The sequence below is a fragment of the Panthera leo genome, chromosome A2 (genome assembly GCF_018350215.1).
Source record: "Panthera leo isolate Ple1 chromosome A2, P.leo_Ple1_pat1.1, whole genome shotgun sequence".
Classification (NCBI taxonomy): Eukaryota; Metazoa; Chordata; class Mammalia; order Carnivora; family Felidae; genus Panthera; species Panthera leo.
Genome location: NC_056680.1, coordinates 13176256 through 13200885, shown reverse-complemented (window position 1 = coordinate 13200885; position 24630 = coordinate 13176256). Strand labels below are relative to the sequence as shown.

At 51.4% G+C, this 24630-nt stretch overlaps 1 protein-coding gene and 1 long non-coding RNA gene across 2 annotated transcripts; one reads left to right on the top strand and one right to left on the bottom strand.

Annotated features, from left to right (window-relative positions):
- Window positions 1–365: 365 nt before the first annotated feature.
- CCDC124 (coiled-coil domain containing 124) lies at window positions 366–10823 on the bottom strand. Its single transcript, XM_042928879.1, has 5 exons — window positions 10744–10823; window positions 5592–5763; window positions 1600–1789; window positions 963–1077; window positions 366–814 (listed from the first exon to the last, which is right to left on the bottom strand). Exons 2-5 carry the CDS (start codon window positions 5748–5750, stop codon window positions 607–609), a joined length of 672 nt encoding a protein of 223 aa, XP_042784813.1. The 5' UTR covers window positions 5751–5763; window positions 10744–10823; the 3' UTR covers window positions 366–606.
- Window positions 10824–19937: 9114 nt separating this feature from the next.
- LOC122214164 lies at window positions 19938–24066 on the top strand. The gene is made up of 3 exons (XR_006199766.1): window positions 19938–20061; window positions 22648–22766; window positions 22961–24066. It is a non-coding gene; the product is annotated as an uncharacterized LOC122214164 (long non-coding RNA).
- Window positions 24067–24630: the final 564 nt, after the last annotated feature.

The window sequence follows — 24630 nt, the reverse complement described above, 5'->3', positions numbered from 1 at the left end:
TGACCCCCGAGCACAGTATGTGACCTGACTGCTGACTCTGAACCAGAATCGCCTTCAGCTCGCCTCTGGTTCTGCCCCTGAAGTACTTTGTGACCTGGAGCCAGTGCCTCCACCTCTCTGAGCAGTCCGCTTGTAGCAGCCCAGCAAAGCTTCCAGGGGTGGAGGGGTGGTGGTCCAGGTCCCCTAATGCACAAGTGGCCAGCCAGGTGGGGAGGCCGTAAGAGCCAGGCACAGGTCTCAGCTTGCTGCGACAACACACAGTTGGGGGCCCTGATCTTCTCTGGCCGTGACCCCTGCATTCCAGCCCTCCTCTCCCCACCACCCACCCACCCACCCACCACCCATAGAGACGTCGAGTGCACGGTTTGCCTCACCGATTGCCTTTATTGGGCATCAGCCCCAGGGCTCCACGGGCGCAGGAAGGGGGTGGTGGGTGTCACTTGAAGCAGGGACCCTCCGGGGGGAGGCACGACCGATGATGCCACCTAGCCCCCAGGATGCTTGCCTCAGCCCCGGACCTCTCTGTAACCCACGCAGCTGACCCAGCGGACGGCGTGTGAGGTCATGACCCTGACCGCCTGTAGGGCGGCTCCCCCAGTTCTGGGCTCACTTGGGGGTATTGAAGGGCACGGCCCGCTGGTTCATGGGGTTGTCTGGCGACCGCAGCCACTCCTTCTTGAGCAGCTGCTTCAGCTGCGACAGCCGCATGTTGGGGTTTTCTTGCTTGAGCCGCGGCAGCTGCGCCTCCTCGAAGGCGGTGAAGGCCGCCCGCATGCGGCGCTCTGGGTGCCGGTCTGCAGCCTCCTCCGTCACGCTAGGGGAGGACAGTGAGGAGGAGAGCGGAGTGAGGGGGGGGGGGGGGGGGGGGAGGGGTCTAGGGTGCGGCCCCGCCCGCGGGGAGGGCCGTGCCCCGCCCCCAGACACATAGCCCCACCCCCGGCGCTCAAGCCCCACCCCATCACCTGAGCACCGCGATGGCATCCTCGATGGTGCGCGCCTCCACACTGCCCTCCTCCAGCACGCGGCGGTTCACATTCTCCTCCAGCGGCACCTCCAAGTGGCTCTTGGCTTTCTCGGCTGGGGGCGGAAGACAGCCAAGTGACAGGGACACACACAGGGACAGAGATAAGCTGGGATGCAGAGCTCCGGAGAGATGAGAGAGACGCAGTGGGGGAAGAGAGGAGAGAGAAGGAGGCAAGCAGGCAAAGAACGATGGGGGGTGCTCTCCTGTCCTCCCAGCGCCCAGGCCCCTGCCCAGGCCACGCTGCCATCCTGACTTCCCTGCAACTGAGCACACGGGAGGCACCCCCACTCCTGGCTGGTGTCTCCTTACCCTCCGGGCACCCCATTCAGTCCCCGGGGACCCCATGGACCACAAGCGGAGGTCAGATGCACAGCAAGTAAATACACACGTGTTTGTGCCCATGCTCTCGGTGCTCAAAGCCAGGCCTGCCAGGACGCTGCCCACCCCTGCTTCACCACACAGCCCAGGCGGCTTCTCTGGGGGTGACGAAGGGGCTCTAGATTCAGCCAGGGTTAGTCCTGCGGCCTGGCCTTTAGTGGGGAAAGAGGCAGCTCCAGAGCGAGCCAAAGCCCCACCTGGGTCTGGGGCTTCCTTGTGTTGGTGGTCTCGACGGAGCGTCTCCTCAATCTGGGCGCGGGTGACCTTGCTGGGCGCGGTGGCCCGGGGGGCCTTGCCACCCTTGAGCTTGGAGTCTTCCTCCTCCAGCAGGCGCTGCGTCTCCTTCTTGCGCTCTAGCTGCTCCAGGCGCCGCTTCTCCTTCTCCTCCTGGGGGGAGGGAGGCGATCAGGAGTGGGCCCCACCGCTGGCATGAGGTCTGGGTTTTTATCTATCTCACCCAAGGCAGACTGAGGCCCTGCTGTGTGCCAGACCCTGTGCTGGGCACAGCGGACACAGCTGGAGCACAACAGGCCTACCTGAGGGCTCCCGGCCTACAGTACTATGGGAGCAAAGGGAACCTTGGCCAGGGCAGGTGGATGGTGGCTCTTGAAGGAAAAGCGACACCTGGGCTGGAGGAGGAGCCAGACAGGAAGAGAGACGGAGGACAGGAAAGTCCTTAGAGGTGGGAATGCAGGTGCAAAGGCCCTGAGGCAGGAACCTCCTAGCAGGACAGAGGAGAGACTCACAAAGGCTGGTGTGGCTGGAGCAGGGAGGGGAAGCTCGGCAGGAGAAGAGGTGGGGAGGACATAGGGTGGGACCCCAAGGGGCCTCAAGGGAGGGGTTTGTATTGGATTCCGAAGGTGACAGGACCCAGGGAAGGTCTGAGCCCATTTTCTGGCTGGGGCAGGGGTCTGCCCTTATGGGCACTGTCCCTAGCCAAGTGCCGCAGGGGCCGTGACCGGTCCCACCTTGCCCCCCAGCGAGGCCTTGATGCCATCTGACGTACAGGACTTGCCCTTGGCCGCTGCCCCTCACCACCTCCACCAGGGGGCAGAGTCATGGCCTGGTTCATTCGTAGTGCAGGGCAACCACAGGCTTGGAATATTCGGCCACCTCCCACCTGCACCCCCACAGGGCCCTGCACCTCAGGCACCTCCACCTGCCTACCCTCTGCCATCTGACTTCCATGCCCTGGGGGTGATCCCCACTCCTTCAGTGCCCTCTGTGACACTCCTATAGTGGAACGAAGTGTCCCACTGGGCCTCTGAACTCTAACCTGCCTGCCCAGCAGGAAAGTGGAGGCGAGGTTAAAGGTTGAGGGCCCCCACATCTGTGTTCAGGCACCTCAGGCAGGGCCACTGTCCGAGCCTGGGTTTACCCGTCAATTAGAGGTAATGTCCTCCCGAGGCCCCCTAGTCCCTGCGCGGTACTCATACAGCCCATGTTCGTTCTGTCCCCAACACGGCCCTGCCTCAGCCTTTGCACTGGCTGTCCTCTCCTCCTGGGGCGCCGAGGCCTCCTTCCCCGGCTAACTCTGGCTCCTCCCGAGCTCCTGGCTCCTTATCGGCCCCTGCGCCCCATGGCTCTTTCCCGTGTTCCGCAAATCCCTGCTTCTGGTCCTCTGACTATCTGGTGTGTCCCAGAGCCAGGAGGCAGGAGGCAGGCCCTGGCCTGGGTTTTGAACAGCTGCCTGCTGGCCCCAGGCCCAGTAACACAGTAGGTGTTAGTAAAAGTATGCTGCATGGATGCATGAATTCCAAAAAGCTCCAATAACTCAGGAAAGACACTCGCTTGCGGCCGTTAGTCTCTAGTGACATGGGACTGAGGAGGAAGCATGAGCATTTATGCTTTGACATTCAGCAAAATTTTTTGACAAAGTCACTTGCAGTTTGTAAAAACAGAGCCATCAGCAATTGGCAGTATCTGGTGATGGGTGACGATAAGTCCACTCTGCAGAATATTCCTGAGCCATAAAAAGTGAGTCTCATAAATAATTGACATGGAACCCAGAGAGTCAGGTGCTCAGGCAGAGCTGCTTAATACGGAACAAGTGGAGATAAACTGCTGACTTCCGGGCGGCGGGGGAGGGGGCGGCGATGAATTACGGCCCCATCCGCGACCGCTGCCTGGTGGCCAGGAGAAATATGGCTGTGGGACCCTACTGAACTGAAGACACGGGCTTTAGGGTAGGACACTGGGTGAGAAAAGTCTGGTGTCACATGAGAGAGGACGTGGGTTTTTTAGTGTTTTGGAGTGAGCATGAATTTGCTTTTTTCTTTATTTTTTAATTTTTTTTTAACTTTTTTTAATTTATTTTTGAGACAGGGAGAGACAGAGCATGAACAGGGGAGGGTCAGAGAGAGGGAGACACAGAATCCGAAGCAGGTTCCAGGCTCTGAGCTGTCAGCACAGAGCCCGACGCGGGGCTCGAACTCACGGACCGTGAGATCATGACCTGAGCCGAAACCAAGAGTGGGACGCTTAACCGACTGAGCCACCCAGGGGCCCCCACAGAAACAATGTTTTTAAAGCAGCTGTTGTATAGGGAAGAAAAGAAGGACTAGGTGGGTCACGTAAACTGTGGGCACCACATGCCCATCAGCAGGAAGAGGGCTAGACAAACCGCAGAAAACCACCCAATGTTGGCAACTCCATGCAAAACAGTCAGGAGGGTGGACTGCCTGGGAAGGGCCTGGAGGCTGGGAATATTCCAGACGGCAGGGGTTGGCAAACTACAGTCCTCCACCTGTTTTGGTAAAGGTTTTAGTCCATTTGCATATGGTGGCTCTGTGCCAGAAGGACAGGGTCAAAAAGCTGTGAGAGCTCATCTGGCCCCTCCAGCCTATCCGACCTCTGCTCTGCATGTTCTTGTAGGCGCGTGCTACACAGGCGGGCAGACAGACAGCTCCCTAAGCCACACACCCAGGACAGGGCCTGTCCTTTAAGCCAACCCTTGTAACAGACCAAAAGGTAGACCCATGGCCTCGGCTAGTCCCAGCCCTTCCCCACAGCCCTGCGACCTGGGCTTCCTGCCTTATCTGTGCCGCACTTTTCTCAACCAGGGACCCCAGAGCCCAAGACACTAGCCCAGGGAGGGCTCTTGGGGCCTGGGGCCTGGGCTGCTACCTCTGCTTCAGGTCTCTGTGGGGCACCTGGTGAGCTCAGGCAGTTAAACATTGACTCCTGAGCTCAGGTCAAGTCTTGATCTCAGGGTCGCAAGTTCAAGCCCCGTGCTGGGCATGGAGCCTACTTTAAAAAAAAAAAAAAAAAAAAAAAAAGGTCTCTGGCTTTTTCTCTCTGCATAATGCATAAGGGCTCTTTGGCAGACGATGTTTTTTTTTTCTTTTGGGTTTTCAACTATCCTATATTATCAAAATATGGACAGTCAAAAAGAAACTTGAAAGACCTCCACGGACCCAATGCAGCACAGGGTGTGGGGAGGGAACCAATGACGTGCCATGTCCAACTAAAAATAAGGCAGGATCCAGTCCTGCACAGCAAGGTGATGGGAAAAACTCCCAAAAGCACCCAGGCATGCCCGGAACCGGGCAAGCAGGGAAGGTATGTCACCAGTGATATTTTCTGCAATCTGGTCAGGAACCTCTGATCAGCCCCCCCCCCCCCCCCGGGGAGGGGGGGGGGGCAAGCAGAGACAGCGACAGTGGGTCTCTGGCGCCACCTACTGGACAGAGCCAGTCAGCGTCACCCGTGATCCACTTCCCGGACACCAATTCAGTTACCCACTGGGTGCCTGACACTGGGACCCACTAGGGGACAGATGGCCATCCCTGCACTCTTCTGTGTTTTTGCACACACCTAGAAGAGCCTGCGAGCCCTGGGGTCAGCAGGGTGGATGCGGGGGACCTAGTACAGCAGCTCCCAGCCTCGTCGCTGCGGACGTCTGGGGCTGTCTCGTTCTTTTCAGGGCGGGACGGTCCCGGACCCTGAAGGGTGTTGAGCAGCGATCAACACCCTTCCCAGACATGACACGGAGGAGAGAGAGGAGCCCACAGAGGGTGGTGGCTGCCTTGCCTAACGACCCCCCTCCCCCCGGGCCTTTGCCTCCACCGCCCTCCTCGTCCTTGGTCTATGTCCAGGGCCTTCTCACTTTCTAGCCAAAGCCCCAGGGGCCTCCTGCCACCTTCTTCCTCGTTTCCATGTTGACTGCGGAAGCCTGGGAACCACCCACCTTGCGCTGTTCCTTCCTCATGACGTGTTTGTCCTCATCCTTCCAGTAGGCATCCTCCAGCTCCTTCTGCTTCCTGGCATCAGCTGCCGCCTTGGCCTCAGCCCTCCGCGCCCGGGCCGCTGCCGACTTGGTGTTCTCACCCTGGAACTTCTTGGGCATATCCCTCAGCAGGCTGTGGGAGGAGGGCAGGGACCAGTGAGCAGGGGGCAGGCGGCCTTCGGCGCCCCCGCGCCCACACTTGCAGTCAAGAGCCCCTTGGAGCCTCAAGGGCCTTGTCTGTAAAATGAGGGCCTCAGACTTAGTGATCTCCCTTTAAAAAAAAAAAAAAAAATCGATTGAGGTGAAACTCACACAACAAAAAATGAACCATTTTCAAGTGCCCAATTTGGTGGCATTTAATACATTCGCAATGTTGTACAACCATCGCCTCTATAGTTCCGGAACATTCCCGGCACCCCAAAAGGAAACCCCGCACCCACTAACAAACAGTCACGCACCCTCCCCCCTCCCCCTAGCCCCTGACAACCACCGATCTGCCTTCTGTCTCTACGGATTTGCCTCTTCCGGACGTTTCATATAAACAGAACGGTGCATTCTGTGGCCTTTTGTGGCCTGGCTTCTTTCACTCGGTGTGATGTTTTCAAGGTTCCTCTATGCTTTTTAGCATGTCAGTGCTTCGTTCTTTTTTTTTATGGCCGAGTAATATTCCATTGTACAGATTGACCACGTTTTGTTTATCTGTTCACCACTGACGTTCACCCGGGTTGTTTCCGCTTTTTGGCTTTCATTTTTTTTTTCATCATTTTTTAAGTTTATTTATTTATTTTGAGAGAAAACACGTGAGGCTCGAACACACAAACTGTGAGATCACGACCTGAGCCTAAGTTGGATGTTTCACTGACTGGGCCCCCCAGGCGCCCCTCCACATTTTGGCTTTTGGAGCCATGCTTCGGTGGACCCCTGCGGGCCAGTCTGTGTGTGGCCCCTCCTATTCTGCCACTCATGACACCTCGGTCCCCAGAACCCTGAGGCCGAATCCTCCTCGCTGGGTACTCGGCTGCCGTGAACTGCTCCCGGTGACCCAGCCCAGGCTTGCACAGCCAGGAGATGTAGAAGTGGAAAGCTGTTGTCCAGCAGGCACATGGTCGGTGCAAGCCCCACGCCGGGTGCTGGGGAAATGATATACACGAACAGCAGGCACCACCCTCCCTCCACTAACCCCTTCATATGGACCAACTCAACCGAATGCCTCCAAAGCGGGGTGCCTACGTGGCTCGGTCGGTAGAGCATGGGACTCTTGATCTCAGGGCCATGAGTTCAAGTCCCACAGCACAGAGCTTACTCAAAAAAAAAAAAAAAAATTTCATGAATGCCTCCAAAGCTTTAAATGTGGGCACTGCCCCTGTTACCAATTCTGAGATGGGGAAGTCAAGGTACCTGGCCAGGTCACATAGCTCTGAGCCCAGAGTCTCACCTCCAAAGCCTGCCTTCCAGGTGAGAAAGGGAAGGCTGTGCGGCCCAGGGCATGTGCCTTCAGTCCTCCGGGCCTCAGTTTTCGTCATCTGGGAAATGGGCTGATGTTCCTGACTCCCGGGTTGTTTGTCTCCCCTGAATACCTCCAGCTCAGTCCCCTTAGGGAAACAGGCCCAGCATCCACAGATGAAGGGGAGAGAACGTGGGGGCCACTTTGACCCAGGACCACCAGGCCACCCCATTCCAGCCTCCTAGCTGTGTGACTTGTGGGGCAAGGAGCTTCCACCTTGGAGCCCTCTGGAAACTCTAACATCAGCTCCCATCTGCAGCAGCTCTGTGCACTGGGCTTCGTGTTTTATACGCAGTGTCTGAGTGGATTCTCACAACCCTGGTATGTGACGGCAGAGCTGAGCCCCGCAGGACGGGTCAGAGGCAGTCCTGTGAGGGTGAAGGGGTGAGGCTTCTGGGCAGAGGGCACAGGATATGCAAAGACCCTGCGGCACTGATGAGGCCACTGAGCGCTGGGGAGGGGGAGGAAAAGAGGGTGGGAGGGCACGGGGCTGTTAAAGTGCGGTATTATGGGCCAAGGAAGAGCAAGGATTTTATTCTCTGGGCACCAGGGAGCCGTTAAGCAGCCCGGAGCAGGGCACGGACACATTTTGATTCAGGCTGCTCCCAAGCCCACTGTGGCTGCTGCGCGGATAGGCCAGGGGACGACAATGATGCGATGGGCAGAACGGGAGGTGTGGGGTCGGATGGAGCCGGGCAGTAATAACGATGTCAACTCGGACCGACGCTCGGCACCAGGGACACGCTAAACCACTTCATCCCCCCAGCAGCAGCAGCAGAGGCTACTTTCAGCCCCAGTTTACAGATGAAGGCACCCAGACCCCCAATCCCAACTCTGTGCTCCTAACTGCTGGCCCACCCCGGGGTCCCGACAGACCCCATTGATGTTCCCCGCGGATCAGGATTCTGAGGCCACTGCCCCCCCCCCCCCCCACGTAACATCAAGGGGTGGCCTCCTGGCCAGGTGGTCCAGGCTGAGACTGAGGAGAGCGCCCCATGGGGCAGAGCAGGGCAAAGTAGGGGCGATCAGTGGACCCAGGAGACTCAGAGCTGCGATCACAGCTGAAGTGCTCCCCTTGAGCTGAGACACAGCATGGATCCCAGTCCCTCTCCCGACCCCCTGGATTTAAGAGCTGCCACAGGGGGATATGCTGGCCTGATCCCGCGGGCCTCCCAGCTGCTCCTTGACCACCTAAGTCAGCATTCATTACTGAGTGCCCACAATATACTCAATAGAACCACCCCCACCCTGGATTCTCCAGGGGAGTGCCAAGAATTGGGAGTCACTGTCCAAGTTACAGATTAGAAAACTCCCCACCCGGGGGCGCCCGGGGCGCTCAGTTGGGTCGAGCTTCTGATTCTTGGTTTTGGCCCAGGTCATGATCTCCTGGGTCGAGCCCCACGTGGGGATCCACACAGTGTGAAGCCTGCTTGGGATTCTCTCCCTCTCTCTGCCCCTCTCCCACTTGTGCGCGCGCTCTCTCTATGAATAAACTTTAAAGAGAGAAAACCTGCCACCCTACTCTCCCTCCATCTTCCCCTCACTCACTGGTGGCAGCCACGCCAGCCTCCCTGCCATTTTCCAAACATACTGCAGGTTCCCACCTCAGGGCCTTTGCACTTGCTGCATCCTCCACCTGGCTGCTCTTCACGCCTCTTTTTACCCAATTGACTATTTATTTATTTTCATTTTTTTAATGTTTATTTATTTTTGAGAGAGAGAGAGAGAGAGGCAGAGAGAGAGAGAGGGAGACACACAATCCAAAGCAGGCTCCAGGTTCTGAGCTGTCAGCACAGGGCCGGACATGGGGCTTGAACTCAGGACCTGTGAGATCACGACCTGAGCTGAAGTCGGACACTTCGCTGACCGAGCCACCCAGGCGCCCCAGTTAACTCCTATTTAAATTTCAGGGCCTATTGGGGCACCTGGGTGGCTCAGTCGGTTAAGCGTCCGACTTCAGCTCAGGTCATGATCTCAGGGTCTGTGAGTTCGAGCCCCGCATCGGGCTCTGTGCTGATGTCTCAGAGCCTGGAGCCTGCTTCCGATTCTGTGTCTCCCTCTCTCTCTGCCCCTTCCCTGCTCATGCTCTGTCTCTGTCTCAAAAATAAATAAAAACATTAAAAAAAAAAAAAAATTTCAGGGCCTACCTCAGGTGTGTCTGCCTCCATGAAGCCTTCCCTGAGACACCCTCTCTCAGACCACAAGCTTCTCTTTGAGGCCCTCGTCCGGGTTGCTATTTTATGTTCATGTATATGATTATTTGACAAATGTCCATGTTTCCCACCAGCCTGGGAGTTCTGCGAAGGCAGGGACTGCCTTGGTCCCTACTGGGTCCCCACTGCCCGGTACAGTAGGGGCTCAACAAGCCCTAACCCTCAAGGCGACTGTCTTTGGAGACAGGGCCAGTGAGGGAGCCATAGCGATTAAGCGAAGTCATAAGGGTGGGGCCCTAATCTAATGGGGCTGGTGGCCCTATCATTGCAAAAGACACCAGGCCTTGCTCTCTGCACCACGTGAGGACTCGGTTGAGAAGGTGGCCATTTGCAAGTCAGGAAGGGTGCCTGCGTCAGGAACCAAACCGGGGGGCACTTGGATCTTGCATTTCCTCCCTTCCAGAACCGTGGGCACAGAAATTCCTGTTGCTTAGGCCGCCCAGTCTGTGGTATTTTTTAATGGCAGCCCGAGCTTTACACAGACAGCTTCTCTTCTGTTGTGGTAAACACTTACTCATGCTGTCACTCAGTAAACACGCACCGAGCACCTAGTACCCGTGGGACACTGAGTAGCGAAGCAGCACCCATCTGACCGCCAGGCTGGCTAGGGCTTAGACAGTAAGAGTGACAACTTGCCATAAGAACTGTGATGGGGACATGCAGGGCGCTGGAGAAGCCTCGAGGGGGGTTTCTGACCCAGGCTGGGGTTAAAGGGCTTCCTGAAGGAGACGTCTAAGAAAAGGCCTGAAGGAGTCAGGGGCTCCTGAGCCCCCAGGAGGGTGGGGGAGGCAGGCTGCGAAGCGGGGATCTGTATTTCAGGGTGATGGAAACATGCGGAGGATGTTAGAACCGGGAGGCGCTGATCTGTGGATAAGAGGCGAACTGTAGGGGTGCGATAAGCAAGGAACTCAGGCAGGGATCCGGGGAGTGGCTCCGGATGGACAAGGGGGTACGTTTAGGACGGAATCCGGGCCCACGTGGTTGATTGGATGCAAAAGTAAAGAGAGAATAGAAGATAAAGCTCAACACCGCCTCTTCCAAGAAGCCCTCCCGCTACCCCTTCCGGGCTCCGCCTTGCCCGTCGTGCCTCTCCCCAGTCCTGACCCCACTGCAAGACACCGGGGGGCGTCCGTACCCAGCTCTGTCACCCCCAAGCCTGGCAGGGCTGGAGCTGGCTGGCCTCGAAAAGGATGCAGTTCTCCCCGGGTCTCGGTCGCCCGCTCCGGGAAATGGGCACAGCCCCCGCGAGAGCCGTCTTGCCTGGACGCTGAAAGTGCCCGGGTCTCCGACCACCCCACCTCCAGCCCCCCCAGGGAGACGGTCTCAGGCCTAGCCACCCCGCCGGGCCCACCCGCACCCCGCCCCCCGGCTCCGCCCGCGCCGCGGCCGCTCCTACCTCCTTCCCCCAGCGCCGGCCCGGTCGCGAATCCATGACGTCACCGCAGGGCTTGCGCGCCGAGCTCCCGGAGGCGCGGGCTGATGACGTATCAGCGTTGTCGCCATCTTGGTAAGGGAAACGCTCCCTGGCCTCCCACCCGAGCCAAGGTTACCAGCCACTTCTTTTCCTCTCCGCGAAGAGGCTATTTTATGAGGCCCCCACCCCCTCCTCTCGCTTCAGATATTGGCAAACTAGGAGAGGCGGCTAATAAACGACAATCTAGAATGTCATCTTTACCAAGATGGCCGTTGCCCGGATGAAATATGGCGGCCTCCACTTCACACGTGGTCCGACGGCGTCGGGCGGGAGTTGCCCTGCCACCAGGGGGCGCCAGAGCCTGCGGTCCAATCGCTGTCCGCAGCCGGCCAAGCCCAGAAGAATCCTCCCAAATTGTGCTGTCGCTTTGCGCTGGGAAGGCGCTTCTTCTAATCCACACTCTCTGCGTCCCACCTGCGAAGCTGGGGAGAGGGGAGGCCGGAGAAAGTGGCAGAGAAACGAACACACCCCACCCCGTTCAGCTGGGGAAACCGAGGCTCAGAGACACCAGGAAGTGAATTTACTCAAAATGTAAGCGCCCCCCGCCCCCCAGCAGCTCAAATTCCTCGCCGGCCCCTCCTGAAATGCTCCACTCTCACCCACCCCCTGCACACGCACCTTGCTTTTTTATTTTATTCAGCAATTAGTTTGGGGGGTCAATTTGTCCCAGGCACCTACACTTGAGAGTTTCTGCATTTCCTGGGGCTCCGTGTCCTCATCTGTAAACATGGGGAGTACTAGGGGTCTGAGGGTGGTTACCCTGGACCTGGCTGTGGGGAAAGAGGCAGGGTTTGGATCTAGGGGACCGTCCGGGCAGGACGAGTGGACCACAGAGTCCTTCTCTGAAAGGCAACCCCAGTCACACTGCCAGGACCTTGCTCTAGAGCCTGGTGGGTTCCCACTGCCTTACAAGACTCCTTTATTTCGGTCAGAGAATCAGCTTGCGTTGTCCATGTGTTGACCTGTTTGTTTTCTGCTTCTCCCGTGGCTGTGACATGGGACGGAACCCAGGCAGCTGCAGCAGCCTCAGCAGAAAACATGTACAACTGAGCCTTGAACCACACAGGATTTAGGGGCACCGACTCCCACGGGGTCGAAAGTCTGCGTATAGGGGCGCCTGGGTGGTTCAGTCGGTTGTGTCGGACTTCGGCTGAGGTCCTGATCTCGCGGTCCCTGAGTTCGAGCCCCGCGTCGGGATCTGTGCTGACGGCTCAGGGCCTGGAGCCTGCTTCCGATTCTGTGTCTCCCTCTCTCTCTTCCCCTCCCCTGGTCGCGCTCTATCTCTCTCAACATTAAAAAAATAATAATAATAAACCTTGCAAAAAAAAAATCTGCCTATAACTTTTGACTCCCCAGAAACTTAATGACGAATGACCGGAAGCCTGACCAATAACAGTCGGTTGCTTAACGCATATTTGGCATGTTATATAGATTATGTAATGCATTCTTACAAGAAAGTAAGCTAGAGAAAAAAATGTTACTAAGAAAAGCATCAGGGAGAGAAAATACATTGGTAGCCCTGTACTGCATTTATGGAGAAAACAAAACAAAGCAAAACAAAACAAAACAAAACCCTTGGATAAGTGGACCCGTGCGGTTAAAACCCCATGCAGTTTAAGGGTCAACTGTGTTGTTCGGTATCAGGTACAGGATGTGTGGAGGTGGCAAAGCCAACACCTAGTCAACCTTCTGCTGGTAAAGAGCCAGGTTTAGAAAAAAAAAAAAAATGCCAATAATAATTTAAAAGAGAGATTGGCTCGTCACACCTTCCCGGGGGGCAGGATGCCTCTTGCTTCATATTGACATAACCCAGAGGTGTAGGTCAAGCGAATCGTTCCAGAACAAGCAAAATCTTCTGCAAGATGACTTTTGCCACCGGCCACTCTGCCTCACAGTGCTACTCCCCATCCTAAGGATTCTTAGCTTCTATCGTGGTGACCCTACAGCTCTTCGATGCCCTCATTCTCCAACAAGTGTTGAGTGCCTACTTCGAGCCTGTGCTGGAATACAGAGACAAGTTGGGGGCACCTGGGTGGCTCCGATGGTTAAGCGTCCGACTCTTGATCTCGGCTCGGTTCGCGATCGTTCGTGAGATCGAGTCCCATGTGGGGGTCTGCACTGACAGCGTGGAGCCTGTTTGGGATATTCTCTCTCTCTCTCTCTCTCTCTCTCTCTCTCTCAAAATAAATAAGCATTTACAAAAAAATTAGACATGGTCCCCGGTCTTCTGGGGCTCACACAGTCAGGAAGTCACACACACAAAAATTATGATCCTTTATTTTTTAAATGTTTGTTTCCTTTTGAGACCGAGAGAGACAGAGCATGAACGGGGAAGGGGCAGAAAGAGAGGGAGACACAGGATCCGAAGCAGGCTCCAGGCTCTGAGCCATCAGCCCAGAGCCCGACGCGGGGCTCGAACTTACGGACTGCAAGATCGTGACCTGAGCTGAAGTTGGACGCTTAACCGACTGAGCCACCCAGGCGCCCCCGCCCCAGTTTTATAATAAGCCCTTCCTAACCCCCTCTTTCTGGGATGCTACACAGAGCCCCCCTGCAGTGAGCCATTACACCCAACTCGGTCTGACTACAGGTATGTCTGGTAGGGCATCAGTCGGGATGGGCATCCTGTCGAGACCCCGCCAAGACCCTCGCTGCCCCCACCCAGGACCCTCCAAGGGCTCTTTGGGGGACATCCTTCTTTGCCTTTTCCAGCTTCCGGCAGCCCCAGGCATTCCTCAGCTCGGGGGCCACATCGCTCCAGTCTCCGCCTCCTTCTTCATGCGGCCTTCCCTTGTGTCTCTTCTAAAGACACGTGTCATTGGGTTGAGGGTCCACTCTAAATCCAGGCTGACCTCATCTCGGCCTCCGATGGGTGTCGACCAGCCTTTAGCAAAGTTCTGGAAAGCCGAGTTTGCACGGGGGCCCTCCCAACACTCGTTGCTGTTTTGTGGAGTTTTCTCCATCAAAATCTGCGCTTGGTCCGGGCCAAGCACCTGCGTCTTTCGTGTTTCCGTCACGTTAACTCGAACACGGCGCTCTCTGCTGGGACTGTCCCCATCGGGGACGAGTTGGAACAAAGTTTCGGATTGCAGTGGCCACTGTGGGGCCTTCCATTGGACAGGGATGTAGAAACAAGAAAGAAAAAGGCTGTCACAGGGAGATCATCCTGTCTAAACAGACCATTTGGCCAAACACCTCTTTGTTTGTTTTAGACTTTGGGGCGTCTGTAACAGGGCTGGGCTCCGCAATCCACGGTTTGATGAGATTATCAAGGACCCAGATGAATGTTTGAACTGGGTGTAATGACTCTGTTTGTGCTTGCGTGCCTGTGCCAATGGGTTTTCCTCCACTGAAACTTCTCGGTCCTTTGACCGAGTGGAAATGTCGTATCTGAAAAGGACTCCCCTCATTTCTTTTTTCTGTCTTTCTCCCTTTCCTCCTCACTTGGGAAACTTTAAAGACGATTTAATGGAAATGGCACTGTCTTTCCGCGCATGTTTTCAGAGCATCTCCTCCGGCTAATGGGACAAAATTGTCGAAAAGACACAAAACCCTGGGGGCGCCCGGGTGGCTCAGTCGGTGAAGTGTCTGCCTTCGGCGCGGGTCATGATCTCACAGTTCGTGGGTTCGGGCCCCATGTCAGGCTCTGCACGGACAGCGCGGAGCCTGCTTGGGATTCTCTCTCTCTCCCTCTCTCTGCCCCTTCTCTGCTCTCTCTCACTCTCTCTCTCTCAAAATAAATAAACTTAAAAAAAAAATGCCACTGAATTTCACGTTGACTTGGGATTGTGGGACCCCGAACCCAAAGCCCAGTTGAGCTCTGATGAACCTGGGCCTGGACCTACAGAAAATAATGAGATAAGAAATGAGTGTTGTAAAAAAAAAAAAAAAAAGAAATGAGTGTTGTTTTCAGCTGCTAAGTGTGTGGTCATCTGATGCGGCAGCAATGGAAAAGGAATTTGGTTTCTAAGTAAGGAAGAGATACAAAACGCTGGTCATTACACGTAATTGTCATCTGCCTTTATTTTTTGCCATGTTTCTATTTCACACAATATGCACGCATCATATATATACATACACACACGTATAATGTACTTGTATGTGTGTGTGTATATATATATATATTTTTTTTGCCACCATTTCCTGCTTTTGCAAATATACGCAAGTCACTTTTGGGGGTAGCCGGGTGATCAGCAGAGGGAACCTCACTGTACTATTTTTGCAACTCCTTGTGGGTCTATAATCATAATCAAAATGAAAAATGGAAAAAAAAAAAAAACAAAACAGAAAGACCCATTCATAATCATGTCTGAGCACAGGCAAACACAAGAACACCTTGCAAATCACAAAAACGGCCAGAAGTCTCCCTTCCTGGCTACCAGGAGAAACTGTTGCTACTCACAGTTATAGCCACAGGCTCCCCCGATTCCTCCTGGCCCCTGGGTAAAAATCAAGATGCCAAAACAGAGTCATCCCCCTCTTCCTCTTTGTGGCCGATCCAGAGCACAACTCTCCTTCCTTGAACCCGATAAAAATAAGCCCCTCCTTGCGCTCTGGTCCCCATGGTGTCTGTCTCCCTTGCCAAAAACCAACATACCCAGCATGGGGCGTCTCAGTGGCTCAGGTGGTTAAGCGTCTGGCCCTTGGTTTCGGCTCAGGTCATGATCTCAGGGTTCACGGGTTCAAGCCCCTCGTCGTGCTCTGTGCTGACAGCATGGAGCCTACTTGGGATTCTCTCTTTCTCCCTCTCTCTCTGCTCCTCTCTGACTCACACTATCTCTGTGTCTCTCAACGTTTATTTATTTTTGGGACAGAGAGAGACAGAGCATGAACGGGGGAGGGACAGAGAGAGAGGGAGACACAGAATCGGAAACAGGCTCCAGGCTCTGAGCCATCAGCCCAGAGCCTGACGCGGGGCTCGAACTCACGGACCGTGAGATCGTGACCTGGCTGAAGCCGGACGCTTAACCGACTGCGCCACCCAGGCGTGTGTCTCTCAAAATAAACTTCAAAAAAGAAAAAACAGGAAAGGAAAGGAAAGAGAAAAGAGAAAAGAACAGAAAAGAAAAGAGAAAAGAAAAGAAAGAAAAGAAAAGAAAAGAAAAAGAAAAGAAGCTAACATACCCAGCATGGTCCAACCAGAGCTTCCATGGCTTTCCTGGCTGGATCAGGCCAGGTCACTGAGAGAGGGTGCCATGGACAAGGCTGCTGGCCTTCATCAGAGCCCAAAGTATTTTCAGAAGAACCCAATTTAAGGTTACTGTCCCTAAAATCCCCAAATTCTAGGAATCTGCCACTTAAAGACTCTAGATTCTTTTTTCTCTTAATTTGGAGTGAAATATACATCACATCCATTTTAACCATTTTTAAATGGTATTTAAAACCATTTTCAAATGGCCAGCGGTATTAAGTCCATTCACTGTGCTGTGAAACCATCACCTCCAGCCATCCATAGAACTTTTTCATTGTCGCAAACTGAGACTCTGTCCCCATTAAATACTAACTTCCCCTTTTCCTGGGTTGGTCAAGCTAAAGGTTTGTAAATTTTGTTTATCTTGTTGAGGAAACAGCATTAAGTTTCATTGATCTTTCCTATCGTCTTTTTAGTCCCTGTTTCATCTATTTCCGCTCTGATCTTTATGATTTCCTTCCTCCTGCTAATTTCAGGCTTTACCTGTTTTTCTTTTTCTAGTTCCTTTAGGTGTTAAGTTAGACTGATTACTGGTGATTTTTTTGGTTTGTTTTTTAAGGAGACCATGGACTGCTATGAATTTCCCTCTTAGAACCACTTTTGCTGCATCCCATAGATTTTGCTACAGTAAAACCTTGGACTGCAGGTAACTTGTTCTGCAAATGTTCTGTAAGACAAGCAAAAATTTCTAATAAATTTTAACTTGCTAAACGAGCGATATCTTGCCATACGAGTAATACGTGACGCTGAAATGTCCCACGATTACAACTGAGTCAATGGTTCTTGAAATTCACTCTGCTATACAAGTGCTTTAGATTACAAGCATGTTTCAGGCTCACAAACCAAGGTGTTACTGTATGTTGTATTTCTATTTTCAATTGTCTCTACGTAATTTTTTATTTCTCCCTTGATTTCTTTGATGACCTATTTGTTGTTCAGCAGCATGCTGTTTAATCTCCACATTTTTTTAAGGTAGGCTTCATGCCCATTGCAGAATGCAATGCAGGGCTTGAGCTCACACCCCTGAGATCAAGAGTCGGATGCTTAACCGACTGAGCCACCCAGGCGCCCCAGTCTCCACATTTTTGTTTTCAGTTTTCTTCATATGACTGATTTCTAGTTTCATACCATTGTGGCAGGAAGAGATGCTTGATATGATTTCAGTCTTGAATTTATTGAGACTTGCTCTGTGGCCTAACATATGATCTGGAATGTTCCATAAATATAGCTTAAGTCCATCTGGTTTAATGTATCACTTAAGGTCATTGTTACTTCTGTGATATATATATATATATATATATATATATATATATATATATAGTGCATAATATTTATAAATATGTATCTTCTTGCTGAATTGGCCCTTTTATCATTATGTAATGCTCAAAACAATCTTGAGAAAGAAGAAAAACTCTATGCTCCTTGATTTCAAATTATACTACAAAACTGTAATAACCAAAACAGTATGGTGTTGGCATAAAAACAGACACACAGATCAATGGAACAGAATTGAGAGCCCAGAAATAAACCTACACATAGATGAACAGTTTGTTTATAAAAAGGAGTCGAGAGGGGCGCCTGGGTGGCTCAGTCGGTTGAGCGGCCGACTTCGGCTCAGGTCACGATCTCGTGGTCCGTGAGTTCGAGCCCCGCGTCGGGCTCTGTGCTGACAGCTCGGAGCCTGGAGCCTGTTTCAGATTCTGTGACTCCCTCTCTCTCTCTGCCCCTCCCCCGTTCATGCTCTGTCTCTCTCTGTCTCAAAAATAAATAAACTTAAAAAAAATTTTTTTAAAGGAGTCAAGAACATTTAATAGAGGAAGGACAGCCTCTTCAATCAACAGTGCTGGGGAAACTGGGCAGCCGCATGTAAAAGAATGAAACTAAACTGATATCTTACACTGTGCGCAAAAAGTAACTCCAGATGGATTAAAGATGTGAATGTAAGACCTGAAACCATAAAATTCCTAGAAGAAAACACAAGTGGTAGGCTTTTCAGCAGCGGTCTTAGAGGTAGAGATGTGTCTGACTCCAAAGGCAAGAGAAACAAAAGCAAAACTAAACAAATGGGATGACATCGAACTGCACCGCGAAGGAAACCATCATCATAATGAAAAGGCGACCCACTGGACAGGAGAAGTTATTTGCAAATCATATGTCCAATAAATGGTTAATATCCAAAATATATAAAGAATTCATATAACTCAATAATTTTTTTTAATTTTTAATGTTTATTTATTTTTGAGAGAGAGAGAGAGGGAGAGAGCAGGGGAGGGGCAGAGAGAGAGAGAGAAACACAGAATCCGAGGCAGTCTCCAGGCTCTGAGCTGTCAGCACAGAGCCTGATGTGGGGCTCAAACCCACAAACTGTGAGATCATGACCTGAGCCAAAGTCGGACGCTCAACCGACTGAGCCACCAAGGTGCCCCTCAACAATTTTTTAAAAAATGGGCTGAGGATGGGGCACCTGGGTGGCTCAGTCAGTTAAGCGTCTGACTCTTGATTTTGGCTCAGGTCATGATCTCACGGTTCGTGGGTTTGAGCCCCACGTCAGGCTCTACACCGTCAGTGCAGAGCCTGCTTGGGATCCTCTCTCTCCCTCTCTCTCTGCCCCTCCCCCACTCAGGCTTTCTCTCTCTGAAAATAAACTTTAAAAAAACAACAACACTAATTCCCCGTTCCTTCCCTGCAACCCCAGTCTACTTTCCCTCTCTACAAATATGACTACTCTAGGGGCCTGACATAAATGGAGATTTCACTCAGCATTATGTCCCTAAGGTTCATCCATGCTGTAGACTGCATCAGAATGTCCTTCCTTTTTAAGACTGAATGATATTCCATGGGGCACCTGGGTGACTCAGTCGGTTAAGCGTCCGACTTCAGCTCAGGTCATGATCTCACGGTCCGTGAGTTCGAGCCCCGCGTCGGGCTCTGTGCTGACAGCTCAGAGCCTGGGGCCCATTTCAGATTCTGTGTCTCCCTCTCTCTCTGCCCCTCCCCTGTTCATACTCTGTCTCTCTCTGTCTCAAAAATAAATAAACGTTAAAAAAATTAAAAAAAAAGACTGAATGATATTCCAAGGTGTATATGTATATATATATATATATATATATATATATATATATATACACACTATATATATATATATATATATATACACACACACACTATATATATATATATATATATACACACACACTATATATATATATATATATATATATATATATATATATATATATATATAAATTTTTATATATGTGTATATATATATATATATACACTATATATATATATATATTTCTCCGTGCATCTGTCACTAGACATCTGGGTCACTTCCACCTTTTGGCTATTCTGAATAATGTTGCTATGTGTGCAAGAATCTGTTCGATATTTGCTTTCAATTCTTTCGGGGGTCTATCCCGAAATGGATTGCTGGGTCATGTGGTAATTCTGCATCTGATTGTTTTAGGAACTCTCATATAGTTTTCCATAGTGGCTATGATTCTTTTTTTTTATTACAGTATTTTACTTATTAATGATTGTTTGTTGGGGTGAAATTCGTATGACATCCAATTAACCGATTAAAGTGTACAATTCAGTGACATTTAATACATTCATGGTGTTGTGCAACGATCTTGTCCATCTGGTTCCAGAACGCTCCCATCTCCCCAAAAGGAAACCTCATGCCCATTAACAGCCACTCCCCATCTCCCTTCTTCAGTCCCTACAAGTACTAATCTGCTGTCTGTCTCTATGGGTTTGCCATTCTGGACATTTCTTTTCTTCTTTTCTTTTCTTTCTTTCTTTCTTTCTTTCTTTTTTCTTTTTTTTTTTTTTTTTTTTTTTTTTTTTTGATGTTTATTCATTTATTTTTGAGGGAGAGACACAACACAACAACAAGCGGCAGAGAGAGAGGGAGACAGGATCCGAAGCAGGTTCCAGGCTCTGAGCTGTCAACGCAGAGTCCGACAAGGGGGCTCGAACCTACAAACCAACACTTACGTGGCCTTTGCTTCCTGGCTTTCTTCACTTGGCGTGATGTTTTCAAGGTTCGTCCGTGTTGTGCCCTGTGTCGGTACTCCGTTCTTTCTTTATGATGAAGGCTGGAGATTCTGAGTCCGTGGCCCGAGCTCTGAGTGGGGCGTGTTCTCCCACCACGGGACTCCTGGCCCAGAGTCTCGGGCCTGGAGAGAAGCCCCGAGTCCCGCTGTGTGCAGCCTCGGGGGGACACACGCCTCTCCTCCTCCTCCACGCCAGCTGTGGGCTCTGTCCCTGCCTAAAGGGCATATGGGGCCTCTGCAGGCGTCTTGTCTTGAAAACAAATGTTTGAGCAAGGACTGCATTTAGCAAACACGCTGCACCTTTCTGTGGATGGTGGTGACCCCAGGTGGGCTGGGGTGGGGACCAGACTTCGATGGGTGACCAGGGCTATTGGGAACACAGAGCTGCTGTTTGCTTTCTGGGGTTGACCCTTCTTCCCAATAAGAGTAATCTGTGGGTTCCCTGAAGCCCTTGCACACCTCGGGTGTGGGGAACAAAGGCAAAAGGAAATGTAGATAAAATTACATTTCCTTATAACCTATAGCCCATTGACAAAGACTTGAGGCAGACGGGGGTGGGGGGGTTAGGGGGGTGTAACCCTCCTCCAAGACCTTCCAATCTTCGCGTTAATGCCTCACTAGAGATAAAAACAACCTAGCCTGACAGTAGCTAGGCCTGCAGGATCCCAGAAGTCTTTGACATTTGGAAATTCTTTTGGAGACTTCCACTCTCCCTCCCCCAACTCCAGAGTGTATCATCAGTGGCCCCTCCCCACCCCAGCGCGGTTCTTCCAGTTCTTTCTGCCCGAGGTCCTCTCCTCATGCTTTAGTACAGACACACTCAGTATTTTAATTAAAAAGTTCTAAATTTAAATGTAAAAAATTTCGATTTAAATTAACAAATTGTTAAATTTCATTTCAATTTCATTTCACAAATGTTAAATTTCATCTCACAAATGTTAAATTTCATTTCACAAACAAATTTCATTTCAATTTCATTTCACAAATGTTCAATTTCATTTCACAAATGTTCAATTTCATTTCACAAACGTTAAATTTCATTTCACAAATGTTCAATTTCCTTTCACAAATGTTCAATTTCATTTCACAAACGTTAATTTCATTTCAATTTCCTTTCACAAATGTTAAATTTCATTTCACAAATGTTAAATTTCATTTAAATTTCATTTCACAAATTTCAATTTAAATTTCATTTAAAAATTTTAAATTTAAATTTAAACATTAAAAAAAAAGCCCACCTTTTTGTACCAAAACATCTCAAGCGTTCTTTTCTTTTCTTTTCTTTTTTAATGTTTATTTGTTTATTTTGAGAGAGAGAGAGAGAGAGCATGAGCAGGGGAGAGGCAGAGAGAGGGAAGGAGAGAGAATCCTAAGCAGGCTCTGGGCTGCCAGCGCAGAGCCCCATGGGGTGGAGGGGGGGCTCGATCTCTCGTGAGATCATGACCTGAGCTGAAATCAAGAGACAGACGCTTACCAAACTGAGCCACCCAGGCGCCCCTCAAGAACTCTTTCCTGACCGCTCGCTCCTGAACCTCACTTCAAATCACGTCATTCTCACCTCTCGCCCCGGTAGTAGCCCAGTCTGGTGCCTCTTTCCCTACATCAAACATGGGCCTCCACCAGGAACCCCGGGTTGGCGCTCCTCAGAGCCTGCGGCCAGTCATCCAGGCAATGCCTTTGGTCAAGGGCAAGGGCAATGCCTTTACGGCCCCCAGAACGATCCACCCCCTTAGAACACACACCCATTGTTACGGACCTGGATTGTGAATCTCCAAGAGACCGAGAGCACCCCCCCCCCCCCACCCCGGGCTGAGCCGGCAAACAGCAAAATCAGGATTTGAACTCTGCTCTGCCTGGCTCTAAGTCCAGAGCCCTCGCTGTCTCACTGGGAGTGGGCGTGAGGAGGGGAAGGGGATTCGAGAGGCTTCATGCTACCAGATGGATTTTGTTCTGAGGGCAGTAGGGAGCTATGAAGGCTGTGTGAGCCGGGGAGGGAGGCTGGGTGTCAGATCCCTCGGGAGTAGAGAAGCAGGGCAGAGGCCGGAATGCAGGGAGCGGAGACCAAGGGGCTGTTTCAGAATCTGGGGAAAGAGGATCTGGGATCCACAGGTGCTGAAGGTGGGCAAGAGGGAGGCTTGTCCACGTGTCTGGCTCCAGTCCAAACACCCTCGTTCCCTAATACCCGTGAGTCCAGATCCCTCCAACACTGTTCATACTTCCCTCCCGATGGTGTTGCTGTTTTTCTTGATTTCATCAAACATGGGAGCCGTAGGGGGCTACAGAGTTTCATAATAAGCGTTCCAGAACAATCTGGCTCTCTAAACTTCATATTGTGTGATAAAAAGATAACAGGAAAATTCAAGTTTTTTAAGAAGTCAAGAGATGAATCAGATTTATAATTACTGCCCAGGAAACATTTCTGTGATTTACTCTTGAAAAGAAAACAGTAAATTTCAGAGCAATGTGAATATGACCCAGTAGGCATTTAAAAAAAAAAAAAAGAAAGAAAGAAAGAAAAGAAAATCTTTCCCTCTCGTGATCTTTTTTTTTTTTTTTTTTTTTTCCATGATGTAGGAGCCCTGTGTTGCTGGGACAACAAAGAGGTTGACCTGCTTTTTGAGTGACCTGTTGCCAGGTCAGGATTTGGAGAAAGTGATGTGGATGACCCAGACAGGGGCAGCAACTGACGGCAGGTTGCACAGCTCTTTCATTGAGAGTCTATACTGTGGGTTGGGATGGTGTGAGGTCAGCTGCCTCCTCGGTCCTCAGGGGCTGCTGATTTAGGGGGAATCCCAGATTCCAGCCCCAGTCTGAGACCTGGCCCCAAGGAGGACAGGATAGAGGGGCTCGCGGGGGGGTCCTTTATCCTTGCCTTGCTCTGCCCCAGGTGCGCCTGGAGCCAACTGAGCCTGAAGCCGACCCAAGTTGTCGCCCGGAGGAGGAGGCTGGTGGGGTTGTACCAGTGGAAACTTACCTGCCTCCCACCAGGTCCCGTCTTTTGCTCCGTCTGGCTTCTTGACAAGTCTCACAAGAATCTCAACAAGAATCTGGGGCCTCTGTTGGCCTCAGCTGCGGATGCCAAGATCAGCGGGGCGGGGGAGACTGAGCCAAGCCAGAGGCCCTGGGGTGTCGGGGAGGTGGGGAGCTTTGTGGCTGGCCCCTCCCCCCCTCGCAGAAGTCCAGGAGCTGGGTAACCTGGAGAAGGAGCAGCTCGGGGAAGGGGGCTGGGGAGGTGCTGAGTTGAAGTCACCTGGTTAAGCTGATGCAGATGTTCTGAGCAGACCCTCCCCCACACTCCGTATGGATCAGCACAGCTGCAGGGTAAGCAGATGCCAGGAAGGGGTCAGGAGCCTGGCTGTTTGCAAAAATGCTAAATAAAATATCAGCAAATTGAGTGCAGCTGTACTCTAAAGGACACCATACCAGGGGGATGCAGATTTTTTTTTTCCCCCTAAAAAGGCAAGGAAAGTTCAGCCTCAGAAAGCCTCACTTACTCAATGGAGAGATGAAAGGAGAAAAATATCAAATGATCATCATCTCACTGGGCTGCAGAAACATTGGATAACATTCAGTAACCACCTCTGATTTTTTTTTTCCAAGTTCTTAGTTGATGGTGACTAGGAAAAAAATTAGTCTGATCAAAGATCATGATTGGAAAGCAATCATCTGCCTTGTGTCAGACGGTGAAACAGAAGAGGTAACCTAGCCCGGGACGAGGCTGGAACACCCACAGTCATGGCTACTCTTAAATGCTGATGCAGAAGCACTGGCCAAAGTAATAACGTAAGAAAAACAATTGAAACCCGATGATACTATCATCCACAGAAAATCGGAAAAAAATCAACAAACAAAGGGGTTTTGTAGGACAGTAAAATTATTCTGTATGATACTGTAGTGGTGGAGACAGGACACTGTGCATGTGTCAAAACATATGGAATATACAACACAAAGAGTAAACTGTGGGCTTCAGTTAATAATAATGTACCAGTACTTGATGAGGGAAACAAAAGCAAGAAAAATGTAGTGTTTTTTTTTAAATATTTATTTTTGAGAAAGAGAGACAGAGCGTGGGTGGGGGAGAGGCAGAGAGAGAGGGAGACACAGAATCGGAAGCAGGCTCCAGGCTCCGAGCTGTCAGCACAGAGCCCGACGCGGGACTTGAATCCATAAGCTGTGAGATTGTGACCTGAGCTGAAGTCGGACGCTTAACCAACTGAGCCACCCAGGTGCCCCTTAAAGTAATTTTTTTACATTCATTTACAGGGCACCTGGGTGGCTCAGCCGGTTAGGCATCTGACTTTGACTCAGGTCATGATCTCCTGGTTCATGAGTTTGAGCCCCGCATCAATCTCTGTGTTGACAGTTCGGAGCCCGGAACCCGCTTTGGATTCTGTGTCTCCCTCTCTCTCTGCCCCTTCCCTGCTCACACTCCGTCTCTATCTCAAAAAATAAATAAACATTAAAAATTCTTTAAAATAAGTAAATAAATAAAAGTGTTTTACTTACTTATTTTGAGAGAGAACACGAACACGAGTAGGGGAGGGACAGAGAGGGAGA